Consider the following 18581-nt stretch of genomic DNA (forward strand, 5'->3'; position numbering starts at 1 on the left):
TGTTGCCTTTAAATTTTAAGTTTTTTTTAACAGTCAGCGTTCATCCTTCAACGCTATTACTTCCTTTTCTATTCTGACTCTTATCTAATTGTTAGTTACTTGATTTTTTAAAAAGTGTGTTAAAATTGTACACTAGACTAACTGAGACTTCTCACCGTACTTACATATTGTTGCTTGTTTGGCTAGCTTCAATTGCCCTCATTTACAAGTCATTCTGAATAAAACTTTGTCAAATGAATTCATGCAAATATGCTGATGTCATATGGTGAAAGTGATTTGAGCATATATAGAGGTGACATTATCTCAAATAACCTCTAGTTACAACTAAAGTTTGCATTAGAGCAACTCTGAACACATCAAACCTTGAAGCAGATGAGCTACAGCAGCAGAAGAAGAGCACACTGGTGACACTCCAGTCTGCTAAGAAAACTGAGGCTACAATTGACATGAACTCAACAAAACTAGATAACAGAAGCTTATAAAAGGTTGCCTGATCTGATAAGTCTTAGGCCCAATCCCAATTTTACCCCTTAGCCCTTCCACTCATTTCGAGCGTTCATGTGAAGGGGTAGGGGTAAGTGGAAGTGCCATATAGCTCTTCAAACAAAGACCACACTACAAATTAAAGAGGTATGGAAAATTTCCCTAAAGTCACCAGTTACAGAAGCATATGGCTGCAAAAGCGAGCAAAGAGACTCACAAATGTAAAAACAAAACAAAAAAAAGGCATTAATAAGGGTTTTTACAACAAACAATCATCTGATTTATTACGTTGATAATTGCGTTAACGTGTTACAGCCATGATCTTCAAAAAATGTGTAAACTATAGTCCTTTATTATACCCGCTGCAAAATATTCTACATCAAATTTTAAATTCTGATAGTGTTTCCCATTGAATTGGCAGTCTGTCAGAAAATTCTGGTAGCAATGAATTAGCTTTTTACAGCACGTCTGATGAATATATGAGCACTGTGTAAATACACAGCACGGTTTTGTGCTTGCAACATAGTCGTAACATGGACGCCTGAGAAAACCAGGAGGCTCATACACTTTCGTATAAACAAACCATAAAACAACTTTGCGATCAAGTAATCCCTTAAACATGCTGGTGGACTATACTGCAGATGACATCTAGTGTGACGCATGAGCTAGTGACGAGATGATGACGTGTGTGTGGAGTAGTAATTTTATTTAGGGCTGCACGATATTGGAAAAAAATGGGGATTTTGCAATTCTGCTAAAAATATTACGATAATAATATAATTTTGCAATATGAAGTAGCTGTTTGTACATAATTCATCATTTTACATTGATTGCACTCAAGAAAAATGTTTGCTGCTTGTTCAAACTAATTTACAATGAGCTGAGCTGAATTTATTTATAATCAACACAATTCTTGAGTTTTTTTTTTTTGAGATAACTTAATTGTTTTATGCTCAATCAATTTAAATTTGTAAAAACAATAAGTTAACTTAATTGATTTGTGTTGGGACAACATGAGGAGTTGTGTGGAACCCAGCATTTTTTTACAGTGTATTTTAGATTTGATCATTTAATTTCTGTGCCTCAATATTATTAGACTCGACTGAAAACCATAAAGCGCTGTTTATTTTTATTTCTTTTTTTATCTTTGTTGTGTTGTTTTCATCTGTGCGTTAATTTAAGTTTTTATATTTTTGGATATTTTATGTAGATACTACAAAATCCCTCCCACTCAATCTCCTTATTTAAAATGAGCTAAAACAACACAATTCTTGAGATTTTTCTGGGACAACTTAATTGTTTTATGTTCATTCCACTTAAATTTGTTACATTAACATACTCGATTTGTGTTGGGACGACATGTGTGGAACCCTGCATTTTTTTACAGTGCAGTACACTGTATTTTAACCGTAATCTAATAGTGTGAAAGATTTTTACTTGGATGTGTTTTTAAGGCCTGCGATTGTAAGATTTAAAGCAAATTTTTTAAATTTGGGCACAAGAAATGATAAAGTTTGCCGCTTTTACAAAGATTTATTGTGTTTATAAAATATACGGTAAACTGTGGACATTGCAGGTCCTGCAGATGTGACTATTGCAGATACACATACTGCGATATTGATGCTAAAACTAAATATTGTGCAGCCCTAATTTCAATGCATTCATCCATGCCTCATTCACACTCAATGGCCAAGGGAAAGGCATAGGGGTATGAAATAGAATTGGGATAAGGTCTTTATTTCTGCTGCAACATTTGGACAGTTGCAGCAGAAGGAGAGGGGAAGTTGCTGCTTAGCATATACATGCATTACGTTCACTGTGATAATAAACCCATAACTCTGCCACCATTGCTAATGCCGTGCCCTATACCAGCTGACAGACACACTCCTGTACTAAGCACCAATGGGGAATTTCAGTGCGCTAGATAAGAAAGACTAGGGAGACACAGACCTCATTTCTATGAAGGCTATTCCACTCCACCCCCCATATACACACACACTCACATATCAGAGGCGGCACTTTGTGGAGGATTAGCCATATAACGCAGATGGCCTCTCAGATGCATTGGCTTAAAATAAGATGGGGTTTTCTGTATGTGTGTGTTTGTGTGTGTGGGTGTGTGTGTGTGTGTGTGTGCGTGTGTGTGTGTGTGTGTGTGTGTGTGTTCTCCTGGGGACGAGATCATGAATAGAAAGCAGGTTGGGGGATGGCACACTTTCTTTTTTTTGGAAAGTGTGTTAAGGATGTTGAGGGGGTGGGGAGCCTGTGATGATCCCCCATCCCCAACACTAGCAGACAGACTGTCCACTGAGTGAAAAATACAGAAAATAAGGAATAACTTTCCCTCCAAAAATACACAGTTCTGTTTTGTTAAGGGATGATGATGATTGTGGAAGAAAATGTTTGATTTCTTGTTTAAACTAGGAGTGGAAATCGAATCAATTTAGCCAAGCTAATTAGAACATTTTATATTCATTCACTATTGAATTTTAAACTTCAAATGAAAATTGGGTAATTTAAAGGCTTAAGGTCGAGTTCACCTTCAAAAGCATCTCAATGTTTAAATGAGATATTATTATATTATTATTCTTCATTATTATTAAACAAATGTTCCTTATTTGAATTTATATTTTGAAAAAGAGAAAGCTGAATTTCCCGCATTAATTTTACTTTAATAATTATTATTAGTGCTGGCAGTTTTTATTAAAAAAACAACATTTTTTTCATGATACAATCATCATAATTTTATAATTTCATTATTATCTTTTATTATTAATATTATTATCATTACTATTATATTATTATTATTATTATTATTATTGTTATATTATTATTATTAATATTATTATTATTATTGTTATATTATTATTATTATTATTATTATTATTACTATATTATTATTATTATTATTATTATTATTATTATTATTATTATTATTATTGTTATATTATTATTATTATTATTATTACTATATTATTATTATTATTATTATTATTATTATTGTTATATTATTATTATTATTAATATTATTATTATTAATATTATTATTATTGTTATAATATTATTATTATTATTATTATTATTATTATTAATAATAATAATAATAATAATAATAATATTAATATTATATTATTATTATTATTATTATTATTATTAATAATAATATTATTATTAATATTATTATTATTATTGTTATAATAATAATTTTATTATTATTATTATTAATAGTAATAGTAGTAGTAGTAATAAGAAATATTGATTTATATTTGTTAATGACAATTTTGTAGTTCAATTATTTTCCTTTATTATTATAAAATAATAATAATTATTATGTAATATTAATTAATAATAATTATTATTATTATAATGAAATATGGCCTATAGTCCTAGTTAATTATTATTATTATTATTAGTAGTAATAGCAATAATAAATATTGACTTATATTTATTAATATAAAGTTTGTAGTTCAATTATTTTCCTTTTTTATTATAAAATAATAATAATTATTATGTAATAATAGTTATTAATAATAATAATTATTATTATGAAATATGGGCTATAGTCCTATGTTTATTATTATTATTAGTAACAAAAATAGTGACTTATATTTATTAATAATAATTTTGTTATTCTATTATTATCCTTATATCCATTATCCTATTATGATAAAAGCTTACATTTAAATGTTTACAATTTAAAATCACATTTTACGAATGGAGGTGTAAATTATTAAATGAAATATATAATAATTTATTGAATTACATCATTGTTTCCCAGTGATGGGTTGCAGCTGGAAAAGCATCCGTTGAGTAAAACATATGCTAAGCCTAAAAGAAAATGAATGAATGAATGAATGAATGAATGAACGAATGAATGAATGAATATATCATTGTTTATTTTCACTGTGTCAAAATTGTACAAAAGTTACATATTATACTATCAAATATAGCAGTTATTTGGTATATATTTTTATATTAATATAATTATTGGTCATATATAAAAATTTGGTTTGTTAATTAATTATTATATGTTTCAAATCTTAAACCAACATCAGTCAAACAGGATAGTTACTTCAGAGTCGAAACATTTTGACAAAAGTTTGCAATGATTACCATCTTTCTTTGTAAACCAACGAATCACGTCTCCTTAATCATGAACATGGCTTTTAAAGCATCCTCTTTGATTTCTTGTTGACTTTAGGTGCGTTAAGATGCAAAGACTCTGCATGTGCTGTGAGCTTTGTGCAGCATCCAGCAGTGAGAGACGCTACAGAGGCCAAAGAGGGACACGCTTTCATCTTCCCCGCTGTAGTGCGAGGCGGATGACAGATGCATGTGCCATATGGTGAACAGGACGATACTGTCCCTCTGCTTTGTGAATGCGTCTGAATGAATCAGATCAGAGGACGGCCCTGTTGCTGAGGTCGCCAGAACGTAAGGTTACAGGGTTGACGATATGAAACATGACAAAACCATCAGCATGCAGAAACGGAGTCGTTTCTTAGGGCGAGATGCTCATGAGACAAAGCATTACACGAGAACAGGCAGAAGGTGACACCCGTTTCAAACATCAGCACAGAGGGAAGGGTAACTGAGGAGTGAAAGAAATGAGCCGCTTCTTAACTAGGAGGGAAATTAGTAACCGGTGATATTAGACTCAATGTAGGTACACTGTAAAATAAATTAAGCCAGTACATCAACAAAAAAACATAACCCTCAACTTTTGAAAACATCAGCTTCACTGACCTAAAATTATTTGTCAGTCATACAAAAAACATTTAGTTGGGTTAACATAATATTATTAGTTTTCTGGAGAGGTGAACTGCTCTATAACAAAACTTTTTAAGTTGTGCCAACTGAACATTTTTTGTCTGCAGAACTGGAATGCTGGAACAAAAAACTCATAATCCTTATTTCTTTTATTTTTGAAAAAACAGGAAGGCATGCTTCACATGAAGCATTACAAAGCATTTTCCCTGTTTGTCCTGCCATGTTTTGATCCTTGTCTTGTTTACCGTTCTTGTTGTTTTACCTCCTGTCCTGTTTCTAATTCTGTGTCTAAATGTTTTGTTAACATTTGTCTCTGTTTTAGGTTTTTTTTTTCAATTGAACTATGTTTGTTCTGATAATGTATTATTTCTTGACACCAATTTCCACAGTTTTTTTGTTCACTCAACTTCAGACATTTTAGGTCAGTGCATGTTAGGTCAGTGCAAGTGATGTTTTCAAAAGTTGAGTACGCGTTGGTGCCAATAGTGTAGTAGTGTTAGTGCTCGACACATGGCACTCCAGTGTTCACGGCAATCTGAGTTCGATTCCCTCTATGTCCTATGCCGATCCTTCCCCTCTCTCCTCTCCCCACATTTTCCTACTCTCTACTGTCCTATCAATTAAAGGTGAAAAAATTGAATATACAAGAAAAAAAAACGAAAGAAACAAGGATTGTGAGTTTTGTTCACTCAACTTCAGGCATTCCAGTTCTGCAGACAAAATGTTCAGTTGGCTCAACTTAAAAAGTTTTGTTACAGAGCAGTTCACCTCTCCAGAAAGCTAGTATTATTATTTTAGCCAAACTAATAGTTTTTTGTGTGACTGACAAATAATTTTAGGTCAGTGCAGCTGATGTTTTCAAAAGCTGAGTGAGCAAGAAAAAGCGAAAGGAAATAAGGATTATGATGTTGTTTTTTGTACAGGCTTAAATTTTTTACAGTGTGAAATAAATCTGGTTACTTCCAGGCTCAAATTTAGGATTTTTTTTAAAAAGAAAGAAAGAAAGAAAGAAAGAAAGAGAAAGAAAGAAAGAAAGAAAGAAAGAGAGAAAGAAAGAAAGAAAGAAAGAAAGAAAGAAAGAAAGAGAGAAAGAAAGAGAGAAAGAAAAAGAAAGAAAGAAAGAAAGAAAGAAAGAAAAAAAGGAAGAAAGAAAGAAAGAAAGAAAGAAAGAAAGAAAGAAAGAAAGAAAGAAAGAAAGAAAGAAAGAAAGAAAGAAAGAATTGAATTAAAGATATTGAATTTTATGGATGTATGGATATTAGTTAAATAATTCAATATTTTGCAGGAGGGTCAAAATGACAGTTTTTGAGTCAAATTACAGGGCGGTAAAATGACTTAGAAAGACATCAGCAGCATGTTTTATTTTTACTGGTAGGCTTATTAGTAACATTTTTCTAGTTTGTTTGTAAGTGGGATTTCTGAAGAAAAAATGTTGTTGAAATAAAAGCATTTTCTTTCCGTCTTTTTAAAAATTGTATTTCTGCATGAGTGTGCGTATGTGAATATACATTAACATTATTATAAAATATTACAGTGCCCAGCATAAATGACGACACCCTTTACATATTTCTCTTTCAAATCATATAAACATTAGATTAGTCAGTACCAAAGCCAAAACAAGAGCAAATCTTACAAAACAGTCCAAAAATGTTTAATATGTGAAGAGAAAATATAGATTTTTAAAAACTCCATAAAGATGAAAAATCAAGAGAACCATAAAAACATTACATTTAGTTGACATTTTCTAGTTTGTATTTTTTTTTCACAACACTTAATTAGAATTGAAATGTATTATCTTTTTATTTTCTGTTAATTGACCACACTTTTAGTTTAATGAATAAGATCGTTTAGTAAAACTGTTTAAAAAATGCACCAACATATATTGTCTACATCCACTGAGAAATGAATAATAATGTTAATTTCCAAAAGGGGGTGTATACTCATTTATGCAGTGCTCTGTATGCATGTATATACAATCGAAAAACATAATTTTAGATAAACATTTACATTCTTACATATCTATATTTACATATTTATAACTATAATGTAACTATAATAGTAAACATTAATTAAATATATTTAAAAATATGGTCAAAATGATACACATTTCGTTCATTATATATTGAAATCACTTCATTTCTGATGTCATAATAAGGAAAGGACTGTGACAGCTAAAAGCAAACTCAGAACGTATCATAAACTCCCTGTGTCACTGAACAGGTTTCATTCTCCCGTTAATAAGAGAACTTTAACATTTCAACCTTTAACCGCAGCTCTAAATCACTTCATTAGCAAGTTCCTCAGTGAATGATTCTGTGGCTGAGAATTGATATATTTTTTTCTTCAGCGTCAGTGTCTCGGTGACGCAGCTTCAGCTCGTCTTTCACAGATGCGCCTTGCTCATTCTCTGTGACTGTTCATGTTGGATTCTTCCATTAGCAGATAATAGCTGTGCTTTTGCAGAGTCAGGTGTCTCTATCGACTGTGTGATGGACTTATCATTCAACATATTACCTGTCTGCGCAGGAAAAGCCCTGTTAAACTGCTCGGGTCATCTCCGTGTCTTAAACAATCACTGTCAAGTTTCATCGATAGACATCAAAGTAGGGAAGCACGGTGGCTCAGTGGGTATACGCTTGACATGCGCTATTGGTGAACTGGATAAACAAAAGTTGGCCGTAGTGAATGGGTGTATGACTGTGAATGTGAGAGTGTATGGGTGTTTCCTAGTATTGGGTTGTGGCTGGAAAGGCATTCGCTGTATAAAACATATGCTGGAATAATTGGCGGTTCATTATGCTGTGGCGACCACTGATTAATAAGCGACTAAGCAAAGGAAAATGAATGAATTCATGAATGAATAACACCAAAGTAGAGACGTTGAAGGCAAAACGAAACAGGAATCCACTGTACTTACACTTGTGGTATTTTCTCCTCCTGGTTCGATCATGTATGTGTGATTCCCATCAAAGAACATCCCACTAAAGAGAGGAAAAAAGAGATGTGAGTATCTAACCAGCAGTGTTGGGGAAAGTTACTTTTTGAAAGTAGTGCATTGCAATATTGAGTTACTCCCCCAAAAATATAACTAGTTGCGTTACTAAAGTAATGTGTTATATTACCTTTGAGTTACTTTTGCGTTACTTTTCCTTACTTGGCTGAGGTTTGATCTCTTTCAAAACATGCAGGAGTTTTTTCACCTTTTTTATAGAGAAGCTTTGCATTTAACAACCACCTATGTAACCTACACCTTCATTTTCCTTTTAAAAAATGTAGGATAAAATTATATTTTGGGAACTTTCTGAGCCCAGAGTTATACATATAGCACATATAGACTGGGGTGATGGTTCATCTTACAGCAGGACAATGACCCAAATCACACCACCAAAATATCAATGGAGTGGCTTCACAACAGCTCGGTGAATGTCCTTGAGTGGCCAAGCCAGAGCCCAGACCTAAATCCTATTGAACATTTCTGGAGAGATCTGAAAATGGCCGTACACCTTCCCATCCAACCTGATAGAGCTTGAGAGGTACTGCAAAGAGGAAAAAATTCCCAAAGACAGGTGTGCCAAGCAAGTGGCGTCATATTCAAAAAGACTTGAGGCTGTAATTGCTGCCAAAGGTGCATCAACAAAGTATTGAGCAAAGGCTGTGAATGTACATGTGATTTTTCAGGGTTTTTATTTTTAATAAATTTGCAACAGTTTCAAAAAATCTTTTCTCACATTGTCATTATGGGGTATTGTATGTAGAATTTGGAGGAAATACATGAATTTAATCCATTTTGGAATAAAGCTGTAACAAAAAAAAATGTGGAAATAGTGAAGCGCTATGAATACTTTCCGGATGCACTGTATCGCAGAAAAACAAAATACTGCAATGTCAGATTTTTCCAAAACCGTGTAGCCTTAATAAATACAATAAACGTTGCAAACAAGGTATTCAATATTGTTGCACATAAACCTCATCATGCTGCATGACTAATTCAGTGAAGGACATCCAGTTTAATTGTGGACATAAAAGTGTTTACTATGCATTTTTAATACAATTTGGTGCACAAACATTTAACAAACTTTAATGAGATTCATCCATCTATTTCAGTGTTTCAGTGCTGACTCTCAAAATCCAGGTAATTTTCACACTTATTGTGCACCAACATAATAGATGAGGAATTAATGAAGCGTAATGGAAACTGAGTGCGTGTCTCTTTTAGCCTTGAGACATGCTGAGAGGATATCATTCTCTGCTCTGATGGAGTTTATCTCAAAGATCAATCAGTCCGTGACTCTCAGAAAACCTCCAGACGGCGCGGAGACACTCAAGGTGACTTCTGAAAGCGCTGCGCGTATTGTGAGGATTATACAATGACCTTCAGTCTGACTGCATTCATAAATACACAGAGCCTTCTTCTACCTACAGTTGATCTCAGAATTATTAGGCCTCCTGAATTTTTTGCCCCCATACATATTTTTCCCCAACTTCTGTTCAACGGAAATAAGATTTTTTTCAACACATTTCTAATATTTCAATAATTAATTTCTAATAACTGATTTCTTTTATGAAGATGACAGTAGATAATATTTTACTAGATATGTTTCAGGATACTAGTATTCAGCTTAAAGTGTAACTATGTTAATTAGGTGAGGTAATTTGACGCTCAGCTTTTGATTCTCACTTCAAGCACTTAACTAAAACAGCCTTTTTATTATCTCCGTAATATTGCACGCATTAGACCATTTCTGTCACAACCAGATGCTGAGAGGCTTGTCCATGCTTACATAACATCCCGTCTTGATTTCTGTCATTCGCTCTTTGGGGGTTTACCTGCAAATTCTCTTAAAAGGTTAAAGTATATTCAAAATTGTGCCGCACATGTTCTGACCCTCTCGCCATCACATCACACCTGTTCTCCAGCAGCTTCATTGGCTACTGGTTGGGTCACGTATTGATTTTAAGACTCTGATTTTAACTTATAAAGCAGTCCATAGGCTAGCTCCTGATTATATCTGTGTTCTTGTGACACTTTCTTCTCCTGCTTGCAGTCACCGCGCTGCTTCTGGTCTTACCCTGTTCCAGCCACGCTGCAGACTTGGCACCATGGGTAGTCGGGTTTATTTATACTATGCGCCAAAATTATGGAATGCACTACCCATTACCATTGGGAATGCAGAGTTTCTGGACTGTGGACCTTTTTAGTAGGTTTTTTAATGTGTGATCTGTTGTTATCGTACTTATATTTTCCTATTTATTGTTTTTAAAGTTTTATTGTTTTTTGCCTTGTACGCGCTTTGTTTTGTAGATCGACGGTTTGTTTTGCAGACTAGTGTTCCCTAACATTTTTATCACTGCGGACCGGTCAATGCTGGTGTGTGTGTGTATGTGTGGTGGGGAGGGGGGGGGGGGGGGGGGTGTCGTTTGGTTCGTAGGTTGCTAGGTGACCATCAACTCAAATAGTAGCAGTGTTTGGGTTTTCTGTGTTTGTCTGAGATAGTTAGTCCACTAAAATGTGTATATTCTATACAAGCTGAAGCTGATTGGTCAGTTCTTGTAACATGACTCGTGGTGCGCTCGCACCATTCATTCAACTGGGTGCGTCTGGAAGGCACGAGCATTGGAACCTCCATTGGAAATAATGAACTTGTGCGAACACTAGAAAAGACGCGATATGTGAACAGCCCCTAAAAGGCCGCCTACATTTGCGATCTCCAGCAGTGGATCTTGCACAGAAATAGTGGATTCACCTGATTTGTTAAAAATGGGTTGCAGATCCATTCCTTGGCAGTTCGCGGATCCTTCACTGGGCCTTTTTCTTTCACAAGGAAACTTTCCAAAGACGTTTGTTTTTTACTCATTATGCTGCTTCTGGGTAAAATTTTGACTATAGAGAATACGATCATTTTTCAAAATAAAAGACTTTTCAAAATAAAAGATCGTTCAGACTCAGATTATAAATAAAACAGAAATAATTAATGATTTCTTGTGTGGCCCGGTACCAACGTACTGGACCATGACCCCATGGTTGAGGACCACTGCCGTAGACAATCGAAAAATAAACTCGCTAAAGGGGCTAATAATGTTGACCTTAAAATGGTTCCTAAAAAAGTAAAAACTGCTTTTATTTTAGCCGAAATAAAACAAGTAAAACTTTCTCCAGAAGAAAAGTTATTATAGGAAATACTGTGAAAAATGTCTCGATCTGTTAGACATCATTTAGGAAATATTTGAATAATAATAATAAAAAGAAATAACAGGAGAGCATATAATTTTGACTTCAACTGTACTGGACGAAAGAATTTTAAGTGGATAAATAAAGAAATTGAAGTTCACCAAAACAAACACTGGTCTCACATATAACTATTTAGGAAAGACACTAACTAGGCAGACTCACAGACAGGCAGAGGATCTGAAACAGCTATAATAGCCGAATGTGTACTATAACAGAACAGCATAACTACATCACTAATGGCTTCAGGTCAATGATCTGCAAGAGGTAAAACAGCTCTCAGTCGATGAATGGCTTTAAAAGTGTCTGCTGTAGGCTGTCATCAGCAGGCCGTGACTGTTTCCAGAGCGTAACGCTGTTTGTCTGACCTGTAATATGGCATTAAGATAAAACACCATTAAACTGCAGTATCAGCATCACCGTTCCCTCCCTCTGGCACCTACACACACTGTTCTCATCACACATAAGAGACTATCTTTCCACTGTGATATGCAATATTTTGTATAAAGATTCATATTTAGTTCAAAAGATTTTAATTTCATTCATTCATTCATTCATTCATTTTCCTTCAGCTTAGTCCCTTATTTATCAGGGGTTGCCACAGGGGAATGAACCGCCAACTATTCTGGCATATGTTTTACGCAGCAGATGCCCTTCCAGCCGCAACCAAGTACTGGGAAACATACATACACTCTCGCATTTACACACACATTCATACACTACGGCCAATTTAGTTAATCCAATTCACCTATAGCACATGTCTTTGGACTGTGAGGGAAACTGGAGCACCCGGAGAACACCCACGCAGAGAAGGGGAGAACATGCAAACTCCACAGAAATGCCAACTGACCTAGGCGGGACTTGAACCAGCGACCTTCATACTGTGAGGCGACAGTGCTAACAACTGAGCCACCGTGCCGCGCAGAATTGATTTTATATATTTTCATTTATCAAGAACACATTTAATTGATCAAAAGGGGTTTTATTAATTATTGTTACATAATAAAAGTTTTATTTTGATTGTTCTTTTGTAACAATGCTGTTCTTTTAAGAATCAAAGCATTCTAAAAATACATTTATAAAAGCATCAAAGAATCTTTCAAAAACTGTATTATATCTAGCACGTGCTTTGTCCTAAAGTGACTACTGTATAATTAGTGCTTGGTTGGCGGGGTGCAGGAATTACTTTTTACTAAGCCATACTTACATGCTATTTCAGACCGAATATTCAAAATATCATGGTAAACAATATAGGGAGTGCATCACAAGGTTGTCATTGTTCAAAAATGAACCAATGTGAATATAAAACCAACTTCAGCTCAGTAAAGCAGGCTACAGTAGGCACAACAGCGCTATTTTCTTATGTTTTGTGGTTAAGCTAAATAAAAATCTACAATATTGATGCTGTAAAAGGTCCCTCATGATATAAGAATTTTTAGATATTTGGACAAGAAAAATGACAAGAAATCCAAGTAAAAATAGCATTTTTTGCGCTGCATGTCTTTTGGAAACATTGTGCATTTCAAATTGCTCTTCATACAGGTGAGTGGGTATGACAAACCACTTGTAGAAACACAGTAGGAACACTCTTCTCTCTTATGAACCTGACACTTTATTTAAACTTCATCTTGCAAGGACTCAATAAGGAAAACGATGTTTACTATAAATGTACCACAATTATGTTGCACTGCTTGCTTCAACCTTAAATAACTCTTTCACACAATATCCAACCTTAAATACAGTTAAAGTCAGAATTATTAGCCCCCCCCCACCGTTTATTTTCCCCCAATTTCTGTTTAACAGAGAGATTTTTTTCAACACATTTCCAAACATAATAGTTTTAATAACTCATTAATAATAACTGATTTATTTTATCTTTGCCATGATGACAGTAAATAATATTTTACAAAATATTTTTTCAAGACACTTTTATACAGCTTAAAGTGACTTTTAAAGGCTTAACTAGGTTAATTAGGTTAACTAGGCAGGTTAGGGTAATTAGGCAAGTTAGGCAATTAGGCAACGATGGTTAGTTCCGTAGACAGTCTGAAAAAAAAATTAGCTTAAAGGGGCTAATAATTTTGACCTTAAAATAGATTTTTTGATTTTTCTAGCCGAAATAAAACAAATAAGACTTTCTCCAGAAGAAAAAATATTATCAGACATACTGTAAAAATTTCTTTGCTTTGATAAGCATCATTTGGGAAATATTTAAAAAGAAAAAAAAATCAAAGGGGGGCTAATAATTCTGACTTCAACTGAACCTCTTTTTTTGCACAATATTCGCCTTTAATACCTCTCTTTCACAATATCCTGCACAACATTGATCAGTCTTATGTAAAAGTACTTGTATAGCCTGCCGTATAGTAAAGTATCTTATAGCAGGGGATTTCTAACTTTTAGGACAAACGCCCCTCCCTACCCCCAAATTTGGCTAATTTCACTCGCTCCTTATTCGAGTCCCATACCCCAGTTTGTTACAGGGCATGAATGAGGTGTTCATGAGTGAAAGTGAAACTGCCGAACTGCAGTCAAAAGTCACCCAAAATTATGTGAAACTCTGCAAGAAACGTGGAAAGCCTTGGGACGCAACATTTAAAAAGCACTTCACATAAACAACTTAATTATATTATTGTCTATTAAGGCAAATAACAAGATTACTGATGTCCATGTAAACATAGTCAGTATGTCTTCAAAGTAAGTGAAAGATCCAGAAGGGCATCCTGCTGATTTGATTCAGAAGGGCACTTTTTTGTCAGAGGCTCACCGGTTTTACTTTCATTCATCGTCATTCATTTTAAAAAGCACCTGGTCCATTTTATTTGTGTATATTTTACTCGAACGCATTAACTCTATTGGTGCCTGATAGTTAAATGTGGAGGAGCTAACATTAATCAGATTCACTCTAGTTAATGCACAAAATTCGGCATCATAATTTACTCGAGTGCATGCCTCAAATTCTCGCGCCCCACTTAATAGGTGCCGGCGCACCCCACAGTTTGAATACCCCTGTCTTCTAGTACATGTTAATTATGCATAGGTCTTTAAAATAGCACTTATGTCCAGTGTTGTTTGTTTTTAATAATTATATTTATTGTCTTTAATAATAATTATGTAACTACTATTAAAATGTTAATAAAAGTCACTTTGTTAAACTGTAGAGTTGATTTTTTGACACTGGAAATCGACAGAACAGAGATCAAGATCAACAATTCACAACTGTAAATAAACAGAAAACATTTGCGAATCACAAAGTACTGAAGCTGTTATTAACTGATATGTTTTACAGTGTACAGCTCATATAATGAACCATATTGAATTACCATAGTATAATACTCATGATTACTTGAGGACAGTTGGCATTTTTCTGTTGAATCTTATTGTACAGTGTTGTAATAAAAGTCTTAGGCCAACAATACGTTTCTTGCGTAACAACAGTGGTGCAGTGATTTACAGTATAATTGTTTCTCAGGCTCTTTATTAGAATACAACCGAAAAATACATTGAGATATTTTCGGTCCAGTTCTTTTACAAAGGTTAGAGAGAGATGGAAGAATGAGTGCTCGTAGCCTTCATTGAAACATTAAAGAGTATCTATGATGAAAATAATTTGTGTAAGCTGTTTGGACAGAACTGTGTGTATGTATATTGTGTCTACAGTCATATTGGAGTGATATAAACACAACAAATCACTTTTTTTTTTAATTTACTGATGTTAAAATAGGATCCCAGTGAGGCCCATCGCAATGTGGTATAGAAGTGTGGTTTTCCCCACCCACCGATTGATTGACAGGCACCATGTTCCTATAATAACATGTAAACACATGTCCACAGAACAGTTTTTTTTTTTTTGCAAAGAAACTGGGATTAAGACATATGTTATAAATCTCTGTGATGTTTAATCACAGAGTTTTAAAAGTGTAAAGAGGGAACGGTAGGCGGGGAGAAGCAGTTCATTTGCATTTAAAGCCACAGGCTACAAAAATAGCTACACTCAATTCACACACCAAACTGGGCAGATTCTGGAGGCTTTAAAATGATCAGATGGGTATTTTGAGCTGAAACTTACAGACACATTCTGGAGACACCAAAGGCTTATCTTAAATCTTGTAAAAGGGGCCTTTTAATTTCTGCTTGTGGACTGATTTAAGGATTGTGCATGTTGAAAAGTGCAGGTTTTAATCCATCATGCCATTCCTTCTGGAAAAACACCTGATTGGTAATGGTTTTATTTTTCAGCATAAAAGTGCATTGCTGGCACAGTGAAATCATATTTCCACAGAAAAACAGCTGATTACACACTCACACTAAACTAAAGAAGATTTAAAGAAAATTTAAAGAAGAAATCTGACAAGTGGAAGCTTTCCATACCATATTATTACAGAGAACTTTAGGACAGGGTGGCACGGCGCCTCAGTGGATAGCACTGTCGCCAGAAGAAGGTCACTGGTTTTAGTCCCAGCTGGACTAGATGGAATTTCTGTGTGGAGTTTGCATGTTCTGTCCATGTTGGCGTGGGTTTACTCCAGGTACTCCAGTTTCCCCCAACATCCAAAAACATGCACTACAGGTGAATTAAAGAAACTAAATTGCAAATAATCTGCCAACGAGGCAAGCAAAATAATCTTGTTTTTTCCTTTTGACATAAGATTATTTTGCTTACCCCTTTGGCATATTATTTTGCTTGTTTTAAGGAAAAACTGACTTAATGTTGGTATATTATTTCTTAAAACAAGACAGTATATTTTGCTTGACTAGAAAATTCTTCTTGATATAATAATTTTTAGATATTTGGACTAGAAAGAAGACAAAAGTAAGAAAATCATTTTTTGCAGTGTGGAGTGATTAAGAAAGTGTCAACAACATTGGATTATTGCAACTCTCTACTAGCCGGGCTTCCAGCTAATTCTATCAAACCTCTTCAGCTGCTTCAGAACGCAGCAGCACGAGTGGTCTTTGATGAACCCAAAAGAGCACATGTCACTCCGCTACTCACCCGTTTGCACTGGCTGCCAGTTGCTGCTCGAATCAAATTCAAAGCTCTGATGTTTGCTTACAAAGCGAACTCTGGCTTTGCTCCTTCTTATCTGCTCTCACTTCTGCAGATTTATGTGCCCTCCAGAAACTTGCGTTCTGTGAATGAACATCCCTAAGAGGGAAGAAATCACTTTCCCGAACTCTCGCATTTAATCTGCCCAGTTGGTGGAATAAACTCCCTAACTACATCAGAACAGCAGAGTCACTTGCTGTCTTCAAGAAACGACTAAAAACTCAACTGTTTAGTCTCCACTTTCCTTCCTAATCTTAACTGCCTCTCTGGCTATACCACTAACTGTACTCTCTCTTGCTTCTTAGACTTTACACACCTGAAACTTGCCTATAGCACTTATACACTGCTGCTCTTATAGTTGTGTAAATTGCTTCCTTGTCCTCATTTGTAAGTCGCTTTGGATAAAAGCGTCTGCTAAATGACTAAATGCAAATGTAATGTAAATGTTATTGTACCGTAACATACCACCAACCGTAATATATATAATATAACACCAACCAAGACAATACATCAATTAAACTATTGAAACTATTAAAAATGCTAGTAAAAGTCCCTTTTTTAAAACTTAAAAAAGTTAAAAGCTGTATGAAGAAAGATCCAGATCCCACATTGCAATTCAACACCATAAATAAACGGGGAAAAAATAAAAACATGAATCACAAAATATGAAAAACTGCTAATTTAGTGTATTGTATTTATTGTATATTGATATTTTCCCCAGTGTAGTTATATAAGGTTTACCTTTTTTCTGACACTACACCTGACTTGCATAACTCCTTTATTAAAACAACACATACATAAAACAACAAAAGCATTTCTCTCCAAATGTGAAAGTAAACATTTGAGTGTGACGAGTGTGAATGTAAAGATTGTGCTGCTCCATTTCTGAGTTACATCTTGACCTGACTCTGCGTTCACATACATAGAGAGAGAGAGAGGGAGGGAGAGAGATGGATCTGACCTGACTCCTTCTCACACTAAAAATACAGACGGAAGGAACTGAGCTTTCCCAAAGGGCCACGCAGAGAGGTGTGTGTGTGTGTGTGTGAGAGAGCCTCTATAGAGACACGCAGATAGGTTTACTTAAGCCATATAGAAGGTACGCCAGTAATACAAACATAAATCCAATACAGCAAATACATTACATTTGCATTAATGGAGCACGAGGCTAAACGTGATGCAATAAGCATTACATCAATGGTGCTGGAGAGAAAAAACAGTACACACAAGCAGACTGAGAGCGTCAGTGTGTTATATGAAAGGAGGATAATAGCATGCCGTAATTATACAGCTCTAATTGTTGAATGGGATAATCGCAGCTTTGGCCTGCTAACATGTGCTTATTTATGAATGTGTCTTAGAAAGAGACAGTTCTGTGGGCCATAGTAAGTAAGCGGCGTCAGGCTGCGTTGGTGAACTCGTGTGTGTTTGTATGTTCATTTAGACATGCAGCGCATCAACAGAGGGACTTACTGTAATCCGTGGCAAGTCGAAAGCGCCACATATGACTTGGGAACATCACGCACTTTCCCATGGTAATAACAGTGTTCTCCGCCCTGCAGAGAGGAACAAACAATAATAATCATGAACAGCACATAACTGCTAATGTCTGTTGTTTCACAGTCACTCATCCAGTCAGAATCATCCCTTTTATAAAATCAGATTTATTGTTTTGTTGTATAATATAAACCAGCTGCGAGCTGCGTTCCAATGGCTGCTAAATGCAAGGGCTTATCCACCAGCAATATCCATCAATTATTTTATTTCTTGGAGATAATTGTCCCGCTGGGGGCAGCGTGGTGGCACAGTGGGTAGCGCTGTCGCCTCACAGCAGGAAGGTCGCCGGTTTGAGCCTCGGCTGGGTCAGTAGTGTGGAGTTTGCATGTTCTCCCTGTGTTTGCATGGGTTTCCTCCTGGTGCTCCAGAGGAAAGTCCAAGACATGTGCTATAGGTGAATTGGGTAAGTGAAATTGCCCGTAGTGTATGTGTGTAAACGAGAGTGTATGGGTGTTCATTCTCATTAATGGGTCAACTTTCATTAATCTAGACATA

General features: G+C 35.0%; 1 protein-coding gene across 2 annotated transcripts in view; it reads right to left on the bottom strand.

The window, feature by feature from the left end:
* Positions 1 to 18581, bottom strand: part of adam22 (ADAM metallopeptidase domain 22) — a 124351-nt gene that overhangs the window by 59211 nt on the left and 46559 nt on the right. For both annotated transcript variants that reach the window (XM_056474690.1, XM_056474691.1), the window contains exons 5-6: positions 18003 to 18085; positions 8171 to 8234 (exon numbers count right to left, since the gene is read on the bottom strand). In XM_056474690.1, the coding sequence (XP_056330665.1) occupies positions 8171 to 8234; positions 18003 to 18085 (147 nt within the window). The remainder of the gene's footprint in view (positions 1 to 8170; positions 8235 to 18002; positions 18086 to 18581) is intronic.

The sequence above is a fragment of the Danio aesculapii genome, chromosome 16 (genome assembly GCF_903798145.1).
Source record: "Danio aesculapii chromosome 16, fDanAes4.1, whole genome shotgun sequence".
NCBI classification, from domain to species: Eukaryota; Metazoa; Chordata; class Actinopteri; order Cypriniformes; family Danionidae; genus Danio; species Danio aesculapii.